Source organism: Columba livia, chromosome 5, assembly GCF_036013475.1.
Source record: "Columba livia isolate bColLiv1 breed racing homer chromosome 5, bColLiv1.pat.W.v2, whole genome shotgun sequence".
In the NCBI taxonomy this organism is placed as follows: Eukaryota; Metazoa; Chordata; class Aves; order Columbiformes; family Columbidae; genus Columba; species Columba livia.
The window spans coordinates 7,160,428-7,172,130 of record NC_088606.1 but is presented as its reverse complement, the minus strand read 5'-3'; the positions used below and the strand labels follow the sequence as shown (position 1 = coordinate 7,172,130).

General features: G+C 43.9%; 1 protein-coding gene across 11 annotated transcripts in view; it reads right to left on the bottom strand.

Moving 5' to 3' along the window:
- The window catches only part of SYT16 (synaptotagmin 16), a 137,906-nt gene that overhangs the window by 29,590 nt on the left and 96,613 nt on the right, over window positions 1-11,703 (bottom strand). For all 11 annotated transcript variants that reach the window (XM_065065848.1, XM_065065849.1, XM_065065845.1 and 8 more), the window contains 2 exons: window positions 11,051-11,494; window positions 9,785-9,974 (listed from right to left, as the gene is read on the bottom strand). In XM_065065848.1, the coding sequence (XP_064921920.1) occupies window positions 9,785-9,974; window positions 11,051-11,494 (634 nt within the window). The remainder of the gene's footprint in view (window positions 1-9,784; window positions 9,975-11,050; window positions 11,495-11,703) is intronic.

Sequence of the window (11,703 nt, the reverse complement as noted above, 5' to 3'; positions counted from 1 at the left end):
GTCAGACTGACAGGTCTGTAACTCCCCGGATCCTCCTTCTGGCCCTTCTTGTAGACGGGCATCACGTTATCCAACTTCCAGTCAAATGGGACCTCCCCAGTTAGCCAGGACTGCTGACAAATGATGGGAAGTGGCTTGGTGATCACCTCCGATAGCTCCTTCAGTACCGTTGGATGGATCCCATCTGGCCCCATAGACTTGTTCATGTCTGAGTGGTGTAACAGATGACCAACCATTTCTCATTGGATATTTGCACTTCATTCTCCTTCCCATCCCTGTCTTCAGCTCAGGGGGCTGTGTACCTGAAGCACAACTGGTCTTACTATTAAAGCCTGTGGCAGAGAAGGCACTAAGTACCTCAGCCTTTTCCTCACCCTTTGTCACTATGTTTCCCCCCACATCCAATAAATGGAGGTTCTTCTTAGCCCTCCTTTTGTTGCTAAGGTATTTATAGAAACATTTTTATTGTCTTTTACAGCAGTAGCCAGATTAAGTCCTGGTTTGGCTCTGCCCCAGTTAATTTTCCAGGCAATGAATGGATGAGTTTCTTGCAGTCATAAACTCTAGGATGTCATAGCCCTGACTGAGGTCTCAACTTTTGCAAACAAGGAGTAATATAGCTGGCTTTGGAGAAAAACAAGCATTATATGACCAATGACATAAATCCAACAGAGATATATGTCAAAAAATCAGGCTTTTTCTTTAATACACATCAGATCTGCTACATAAGTCTGCACCAAGGCCCTGTCTATACACTTCCAAGGTCAATGGAGATTCTGCAGGTATCATCTGGATCAGGCAAGAATGTGCAGGCTGGAAGGAATCACAGAATCACAGAATATAAGGGATTGGAAGGGACCTCAAAAGATCATCCAGTCCAATCCCTGTGCTGGAGCAGGAACACCCAGATGAGGTTACACAGGAAGGTGTCCAGGCAGGTTTGAATGTCTCCAGAGAAGGAGACTCCACAACCTCCCTGGGCAGCCTGGGCCAGGCTCTGGCACCTTCACTGAGAAGAATCTTCTTCTCACGTTTAAGTGGAATCTCTTGTGTTCCAGTTCGAACCCAATCATCTTTGCTGCCCTGTGCTGGACTCTCTCCAGCAGTTCCATGTTCTTCTGGAACTCAGGGGCCCAGAACTGGACACAATATTCCAGGTGTAAGGAGACTACACTCAGAGCAGAGCTGATACCAGGAGCCCAAATCATTCTTGTGTAAACACAGGCCCAAAACCAGTGCAGGTTTCAACTAAATCAGGCTGCTAATTCTTCTCAAATTTATTCCACTGGGTGCATTTTACCAGCCAAAAGAATCAAGCTTGCCCGAATAGAAATAAAAGAGTAGGTGTGCATAATATATTTAGCATCTGAAATTTGCTTTGCAGAGCTGGTACATACGAGGCTGAGCTGTTATTCTGCTTCACTAACTACATTTTAAGGTTGTGGTTTGCCCTTACTGCATTGTGCTCCTTGCAGCATCTTTTTATAACAGGTGTCTCATCAGGAAACACTTCCTAGTTCTCCTTGTGGTCCAGCCTAATCCTCTGAGATGGGAAAGCTCTCCCTTTCGGTTGGCCTTCCCAAAGAAAATCCACTTCCAGATACATGGTGAAATTAGTGAACTACAGCAAGGATGAACTTGAAAATTTACTGAGGAATGTGTGTGTGAGAGCATCTATTCATTATGAAGGCAAACATTCTCAATCTAATTACATGCTCAGATTCAGTAATGGCCTCATTACCGTGGCATCTCAGCACTTTACGCTCTTCAGTGTATTTACTTTCATGCCACCTCTGTCAAGCACAAAAGGAGAAGAGACACTAAGGCTTACATTCTTTAAAATAGCTAAATGCTCACCTCCTATTTAGGCGCCTATCTCACGGATATGAAGAATGGCAAGACCTCTTAATATCTGGGAGTGTCTGAGACTGCAAATTGCCCACAGTTACACAAAAGTCTGTGAAGAAGCAGGAACAAAAAGTCTAATTTTGCCAAGATCAATTTTAGCATCATATCCACCAGGCTCTCTTCTCCATATAGGCTTTGGAACAGAAGTTCTTCCTACAGATAATTTTTACTCTAAACTCATCTTTCATCTCTGGTATGAGTGGATTGGACAATGTTCACGTATATATAAAATATCAACACCTCTGCATTTAATACCAGAGTGAAAAGCACTAAATCAAGGAATGCTGCAAGAAGCCAGACACATTTTGGGCTGGCACTGCATAATTTTACTCCAGAGGTTTGGCCAAACCTCTCATTGTGCAGACTGCTCTGTCTCCATCAACACTGCCACAACCATAAAACACCTCCTGAGAGCTCATCTGCAAAGGCAATCAGTTTATCTGTGATTCTTCTAATGACCTATTTCTGTCATCATCCTTCTAAGGGAAATAACTGATAATGACAACTCAGGGGAATAATCAACCGTAATTTATACATTCCCAATTCTGGAGCAGGGACTATGGCACGCATTCTGCTTTCATTAACCCTAAGCTCCACCATTATTAATAAAGCTGACCCCTGAGCAAAAACACTGCAATACAAGTGTCCAACCCCCTGCTTGAAATTATATTTAGAAAGGAAATAAACAACCAGAGACTCCTGACCCCTTGGGTCTGTGGACTGCAGAGTACAACACAGCACTGTACAGACTTTTCCCACCCGCGCTCCAGGCAAGCTAGCTCATTTCCAAAAGCAGTATAACCATGTCAGCATGCTGCAATCCAGACTAATAACACCCACAGTAAAACAAAGCCTTGGGCCTAGAGTTTAATTTCACCCAGATGGCATGCCCACACTCCCGGCTGACATAACAAACGGCAGTACTGAGTGGCAAAGCAGCCCCAGAGCTCAACTCTCTGCTACTCTGTACAGCGCAGCTCATCGCGAGGTGTCAGCTGGAGACCCAGAAGACCACTGCTCCATTAGTCCTGGCTTCACCGCCCCATCAAACCAGAAGTGGGGCAGGAATGCTCTGAGCCTGGCTCACTGCAGCTGGATTGGGAAAAGAGCAGGGAGGGAAATTAAACCCAAGTTTTTGTTCCCAAACTCACATGGTGAAAGTCTGGATTAGTCCAGAGGCAGCTTGTGGTCCACTCTACAAGAGCTGAGAGCTGCCTACTATGTTGCTGAGGAGCCAACTTTCCTTCCCCTACTCCACCGAGTCTCTGTTGCTCAGGTCCCCTCTCCCGTGGCTGGCAGTGATCACGCAAGGGAGAGGTTGGGATCTGGCAGCCTTCACCACCTGTGAGTCATTGGAGAACAGACCAGCAGCACCTTTAGTTTAAAATGCGGCAGAGAGGAGCTTGCTGCTCCCTGGAAGCACTGTTTGGCCTGAGTGGAGGGAGTTGCCAGCATCTATGACTTGTTTTGTGCAAGGAGATGGGCTGCGGAGGAGCAAGGGCTCCCTGGAAGTGATGTCCTGGTCTCTTTGGAAGGAAGGCTGCTTCCAGAGAGACTCCGAGCTCAACTCCTTGGTGATCCCACTCTGCTGCCACGACACCACACATCCACCCCATTTAACAGTGCCAGCCCTCACCTGGGACATGCGTCGGGCTGCAGAGCCAGATTACTATCTCCCTGCACGCTCCAGCCCTGAGGAGGTGCAGCTTTAGTCTGGGCTTACACAGTTAAAGCACAACACAGACATTTCTCCAGATGTACAAGATGATTATCCTCTAACAAGGGCATTTCAACACTTCTCACAACACACATTGGGCTTTATGTATTGCTGCTGCCTCAGAGAGGGGGTGGGAACTTCAACTGAGAGCATATCAGAAACCATGAATGCACAGCTTCTCAGCAACAGAACAGGTAAAGGTGCTTAAGCCTGACTTTTCTCACCTCCAGCAGTGGTGCCCACGGGCATGGCTTTATATAGCCTGCCATCAGATCTCCTGAAAACACTGCTTTGTAGAGTCACTGCAGATGTGCACTAAACACTCAATTCCCACTGAAATTTGGGATTAGGAGGGTTCTACCCTGAAGCAATGGCTTTGTCTTCTGCTTGCTTTGGGAGGGGGAAAAGAAAATATTTCTTGCTCACGCTGGATGGGAGAGGCATCAGCATACATTCCACTTCAAATGCACTCCTTTGAGTCAGAAATACCTTCATTTTTATACTCAGCAAGTGTAACATGGATTATACTTTTCACAGGCCTTTTAGAAATATAAAACTATTGAAAATATTACTGAAAAACCATATGCCATCGCTGCACGTCTCATTATCACGGAACATCCCCCACAGAAGTCTCTCAATCACTCCTTAAATCCAGTATTCTGAGACTCACTTTTCTGAGCCTAATCAGTCCCAGGTCTCTCACATGGTGGGAAGAGCTGCACCAAGCCAGTACATCGACCCAACAGTACCCAATACCTCATGCCTTCGTAAGTCTATAAAAATATGGCAAACATGCCACGTGCTGATTCTCTCCTAAATATTCTCCTAATCTCCAGCAACTTGTGACTCTAGAACTTCCTCAGTTAAAGGCAGTGCCTTTGTATTTAATGGTTCTCAGTGGATCTTTATTTGTGAACTTGTCGTGTCCTGTACCGAACTCGAGTGGACTTTCAGCATCCACAATGTTCTGCAGTGAGAAACTCAACAGTGTAAGTGAAAAGCTGTCTCCTCTTCAGGACCTACTACCTCCTTGCTTCATTTTATAATCCTTTGGGTTTGTATCAGGAAAAAGAATGAATAACTGTTGCCAATTCACTTTCTCAATGACACTTCTGATTTCACAGCCCCCCATGAAATCTTCCCCATCTCTCCTTGCTATAGCATCGTAGGAGCACAGTCTATGCAGCTGCAGCTTGCTGGAAGCTGTTCCCATCCCCCTGATTGTCTCCAACATTCCTCACCACATCTTTCCAGTTCTGCCATATTGTATTGGAAAGGAGGGAGCTAGAACTGTATGTGGTATTCATTGCACTGGTGACTGCATATTTAGAGTCAAACATCAAGTTTTCATTTTTTCCTTTGTATACGTCTAACCTTTAATTTTTTGTTTGATTGTTTATTTTGTTCCCCACTACTACTGCTGATCCTTGAGTGGACATTTTCCTGGAGCTATTTACTATAAGCCTAATATTTCACTCCCAAGTGGCTCTGAGTCCATCCAGATTAACTTTGAATCCCAACCCTACCCCCATGCAATACCTTATGTTCATCCACACTTCATCTTCCACCTCACTGCCCAGCTGCTCATTCCTGAGACATCCTCTGGGACCTCTTGCAGCTGGTCTCCTCTTTACTACCCTGAACAAAACTTTCTCAGCTGATCTTACTGTAGGTTCACTCAAGCTATATTTAAGGATGGGCAAGAAAAAGATGCAAAAGGAGAGGTGGTCTTGTACAAGCTTACTGTGACTGACTGGCAAGTACTTGGCAGCAAGTAGCTGCCCAGCACCTCTGCTGCTGTTAACCAAGCTCTCCAGACCAAATCTGCCCCAGCTCGTCCTGGTACACAGCCCCCTTCTATTGCTCTTGAGATGAAAGTATGAATTACAAAGCTTTAGGAGCTTAAGCAAGTTCCCTGTTCAGGGCAAGACATGCAGGTTAAAAGTTCATTTTTTTAAATTCAGCTTCCTGGTCTGACTGGGAGCAATTAAATAAATTAACCTGTGCCTTAGTTCTACAGGAATGAAGCAGGGATAATAACTTTCTTTCCCTCACAAACAAGCTGATAAAATAAAAGCCACTAATGGCTTTCAAGTACTCTGATACCAGAGCAAGAAATACCATGTAAGGATCCTAATTCTTCTATGGGACCATCTTCTATACTTCTTGGAGCTGTTATCAGTGGCTCAAGTAGATGTTTGTTTTCCGACAAGTCTTTACTTCAGTAATTTCTCCTGTTCCCAATAGGGATTCTGAGAGCTTGTTCTCTCCCTCCTGTCTTTTCCAGAATTAATGCTATTGTATTTGTTTAATGGGGTTAATAAGCTGCTGGTATAATAATGATCATGTAAGGATGTAATTATTATGTGTGATTAATTCTGCAGCTCCTGAAAAGCTTGGAAGACTTTTCTTAGGCAAGGGAATATCTTTGCAACCATCCTTCTCAAATCGCATTACACACAGAGGTAAACCCCAAAAGAAACGCAGAAGGGGAAAGAAGGAAGGCTGGATTAGAGGGGAAAGAGCTGCACCCAGCAGAGCATCGTGCGAGCAGAGACCATCTCTCTGTTGCATGTTTATACACTGACCAGCACAGATGATTCCTGGTCCATCACTACAATCCCGAGGCACTACAACCATACATAGAATGTAACTGCTTATAAATTTTTAAAGACATGTCTGCCAGTGGTTTAGGCTTCTTTTGTTACTTTTTTGTTTTTAATAATAAACATCCTTTAAACAAACACACTGAATTTTGTTTTAAGAACACACAATGTCACAGACTAAAATAGGAACCCCTACAAAATGCTAGCACAGGTTAATGATTTTTACAAGAACTAAAGAGAATGAGGTGCACAGCACACAAGCCATTAGCACTAAAATACTGAGGGTGTCCATGTCTGGCAAAACTGCAGATGCTTTTCTGCATGAGGTTTTTTTGGCACACACTGATAATTTATGGTCCAATGCTGCAGCCATACTCTTGAGTGTTCTTAAGTGCTCTGAGTGATAATGGATCTATTTGTGTGATCAGGGATTGTGGACTCAGGCCTATAATTCAGCATGTTCCCCAGAACAATACCTGGACACTTATCCTTGATCAAACTATCCTTAAATCCCACATATGTGACCTGAAGAGAAGACACTGCCTGCAAGACTTAAGTCTCTGTAAGCTGTCCAGCTGTTTTCCAACCCAGTTATTACCCGTGTAAGCACTCATGACTTTGATACTTACCTGACTCAGTTCAAAGGTTTCAGTGAAGGAGAGGATGTGCCCAGGAAAAACTGAGATGTACACAATCTTCCTCTCCTTCTCCAGAAAACCATCTGGTTTAGCCTCTGCAGTCTTTAACACCTAAAATCACCAGTGCCCCAGTCCAATTGTTTCTTCCGCACACAGTGAAATATCTATGCAAGGATGCCAAGAAGACAGCATGCACGCTGCAGGTGATGCTGAGCTCACCTGTGCAGGATCACAGGTGGCAGAGAAGAGGGTCAAGGTGGGCAAAAAGCACAGCTGGAGAATTTGCTGTCATCCCCCATAGCTGCAGCTGTCAGCAGCAGACAAGAATAAACCCACTGGGCTGCAACAGGACCGGATATGGGTACCGTATAGGCTCTGTGCATGCAGGGCTGGAAATGAAGATGGATTCTGCACATTGACTTCTCTCATTCTTACCATAAACAGCTGCCCTGAAAAGCAGTTTAGGCTTGGCATTTAAGTGTCCCAGAGCACTATTATGTCTGAAATCCCCATGATACTTTAAAGAAATAAATCACTCCCTCTGAGCCTCAGACAACAGAACTGCAGATAGGACGCATCTGAGAAAACACAAGGGCTATTTGCTCACCCTCAGAAAGCAACACAGCAGTTTTAGTTTTCACCTACTGAAGGGCTTATCGAGCATCTCATTCAGCCACCAGCATGTTTCAGACAGTAACGACTGGACCTCACAGCACTCCTCTGCAGTGCCTGCAGGAGTTATCGGTGAAATGCTACTCCAGCATCTCAGGGAGATGCTGGGTTTCTTCCTTGTTTTCAACTTCTTTCAGTTTCTGCTTCACTGGGGTTTTCCTTTTCTCATGTTTGTTTGCATGTACATGTTTTATTAAAAGGTTTCAATTTGGGATCTTTTAGTAATTATAAGCAAGAATACACTAAGACAAGAGTCTTAACACATGCTCTAGCAAGCAAGCTCGCCTGTGTTTGTATATGCTGCACTGTAGATACATCCTAAAGTTTTATTCTCAGAAATTAAAGTAGTTCCAATATAGGTCCATTTTTTTGCAGATTTTATGGCATGTGTCCAAGTATATACCTCTGTGGTACTGGAGTTTTGTCTGTTACCTGCCTGTGGATTATGCAGCACTTCTGTTCTTAAATCAGGCCTTGCATAAAGTTGTCTTGGCTAGGCTAGGTCAGGCATCTGTAATGCCCCCTCTTTTTCCATAAATGAAATGTCTTCACTACATAGAACTCAAATAATTGCCTTCCAGCTTACTACCTGCACTGCCATGAGCAAACTATCGACAATGTTGGTATTCTTCTAACAGGTGTCTTTCTGGGTACATGTTGTAATAGTTCTGTGTGTTGCAGTAAGCTAAGCAACCCTGTAACTCATCGTGTGTGTGTCCTGGGCCTCTGGTGGGACAGGGTTCGACAGTTTAGCTGTGTGTGCACAGGCTGTCTCTCAGCACAGAAAAGTTTAGCTACCTTGATTAGACATCTCATTCAGCTTTTTAGCTGCACGGGAGTGCAGTAGTGTGGTTGGAAGCATCTTTAAACCTGATCAGCTTTTTGTGTTTGTTGATGATGGGATGAGAACAGCAGCAGGATATGGGAAAAAAAAAAAAGCTGTTCCTTGAGGGACCTTTCGTTTTAACTTCTGCCTGAATTTTCCATTTCTGTATTGGTAGGGCTTCAGATGAACCTGTGAGTTACAAGAACATGTAACTCACATGGAGACATATCTTGTCACAGGTAAGGCAAGACTACCTAGGGCTACACAGACCAGGTTTCATGTGTTTTACTGTTGCCTAGACTTGCCCTTAGTTCTCAAGGGACTGATGATAGAGATTATTTCTGTAATATTATGAAGTATAGCTTAGTGGAAACTGAAGTTTTCATGTCCATATACTGAAATATTATATAAATATTTTGCTAGCTCTAGGCCAAAGAGCACAGCATCTTGCAAAAGCAATCTTAGCATTTTGCAAGGTGGAGATAGTATGCCAACTCCAGCGAGTGCAAGGAACTGTCAAAGGTTATTACCTCTGACATGCCGGCAACCCCATCACAAAAAGCAAACACACCAACAAACGTTATTTCACATTGTCATTAGCTGCTGGTTTCAGACAGGAGGCAAAAGGACAATATGAGATCAGTACAGTGCTGACATTCAACCCCTGAGTGAGGCATCCCAGCAGCAAAGCAGAGAACATGGGGCACTATGGCTGCATGACCCCATCTCCACTATGGACATCAGCACCATCCATCCACTTTCCTTCTCAAGGACTAGCTATAGCTCAAGCACTAACTAAACTCACTGTAGGACAACTGTAAGACAATTTTTTCCTTTAGGTATCAAATGCAGGGAACTGAACTGTTGCAATCCAGAAGAACAGCTTTCAAATCTTCTTTCTGCAGAAGATTTTCTTGTGCGGCAGCAGAGAATTCACAACAGCAGGATCCCCAAAGGGCCCAAAGCACCAGGTCACCTAGTGCTCAGCAGCACGGCAAGGGGACTAAACAAAGTGTAGCCTTGGGAAACGCTTAATGGCACTAGGCAGCGCCTCTGTAGGTCACATGGTAGCATATTATCACTTGAAAAGCGCTTCTTTCTTTTTATGGATCTGCTGAGAATTACTCTGTGCTTTGGGTATAATAGCATTTTTGCCATAATCAGATGTTGTAAAGGTATATGCAATAAAAGAGACATTCAGGTATCACTGTCCCATGAGCTGTGTCTTCACACAATTGCCTCCAATTACACTGTAAAATTTACCAGCACACGTATTTGAAATAATGCTTTTAATTTTCAATCAGATAGTCCACAAGGAAACCCAGCTCAGAAATGACATAATTGAATATCTTGAGGAAGAAAATAAAAAGCAAATTTTGACTCAATAGTGTTATTTAATAGCAGTAAAAGTACTTACCAGGTGGCCTATTAATTGCGAGGTTTCGGAAATGACTGCCTTTGATCATCTCCACTGACAGCCGACCCGTAGTGGCATTGTACAACAATCCCACAAGCAGCTCTGGCACCCCTCCATGCGACAGGGACTGTGTTGAAGAAGCGCTGTCGCTGTGAGAGATTGCTGACAGACTAAGCTGAGAGTCTGCACTCTGTGGGGAAAGAACACCGAAAGTCTCACCAGAACATTCACCACCATCCTCCCTTAACCTATATCTTGTAGATCTGTTTAGTAGGATCTCTCTCTAGAAATGACAGTGACTAAGAATGAATTATGTTGGGGCACCAGAAGAATCAGGGCATCACTTTTACCAAAATATTTCTCTGAACTTTCTCTTTAAAGATGAGGAACTCTGCGTAATGTATTCTCACTAGCGTAAATCAAAGCCTCTGAGATAAGAATACATTCTGTTACTTCAAATGCACAGTAAATCTTGACAATGACCTTTGAATGGAATGCATTTTGCAGTTTGGGGGTTTTGGCCATGTACTGTGTATCTTCTTTCTTTCTTTCTTTGCTAACATGATGCTCTCTCTACCCCTTTTTCACCTGGACTGTGATGCTTTATTCATTTCATGTGCACAACCTCTCATTGAGCTTTTTGTAGACAATGAATCATGATAGAGCTCATCTACCCAAATTGACTGACATAGCCAGAGCTCGCTACAACTGTGATGTGCATGGAAGACTACGAAGCAGCACAGCCAGTTCCTCCTGACACAACCCATCTCTCCACTTCCATCTGTCATGAAAAGGAACATAACTAAGCATATCTGGTAACATGGAAATTGCACAATGCAGAGATCCCCAAGATAGTAGTTAGTGCTAAATGAGGTAGCTCCTGCACTGGCAGTAGTGTATACAGGTCCACCAACACAACAGCGCACAAGAACTACTATCCTTGTTGAAATTAAGGTGTAATTAGCTTTGACGGTTCTGGGAGCAAGCTATTTTTCTGCATAGCACAACATTTGTTGACTTGTGTAGATGTAGGACATCTACACGATTTTGTGTAAGCTTGCTAGCTGAGCCATTGTCAATAAGGCAAAGCTTTGTGTAGGTAAGACATGCCCTGTGTTTACCCTTACTCATAACTTCGTAAGTGACAGTAGGACAGATGCACCAGTTCCATCCTAACAGCCCTGAATGAAAGATATGAGGTACAGCTGGTCTCCATTCACTAGATGAACAATTTTACAGACTCCGTATTTCTTTCATCAAACTTACACTCAAATTACTCCTTGGCTCCAAGACCAATGTCACCTTCGCTTCCCCTTCCTGGCTGATGTTGCTCAGGTAGAACAACTGCTCTCCCATCATCTTCTCTCCAATCACCTTCTGCACCGCGTAGAGGCGGAAACGAATGGCGTGGCTGCTTAACTCCTCTGGCTCCAGCTTACTGAAGGTAATTTTGTCCTTGAACATGGGGATGGGTCCTCTCTGAACACTTGTCTTACCCCTCTGTTTCTTGCTAGGCATCAGGACCGTGTGCACTTGCCAGGTGTTCACACCACTGCGGTCTTTGTCTGGGATGTCCCTGGCCTCCAAGATAGTAACTGCAAGCTTTTGACTTGAGGCTTTATAGTTGAAAATGACATCTAGATCACCACATTTACAGATGGGCTCGTGAGCACCATGATGAGCTGGTACACTGTTCACTTCATCATGTTCCTGCAAAGAGAAGGAAGAAGTAAAACCTCCATTGGAGTTCAAGTGCCTCTGTGATCCCAACCGTGTTTAAAGAAAAATAACGTTCTCATTTGTGCTTGCAAGTGTAAGCACTTGCTCTGCAAAATAAGGATCCCACTGTTTCTTGAAAGGCGAGTGCTAGTTAACTGCTTGATTTTATGTAATATATAGCAAGCAACAGCACTTGTTGA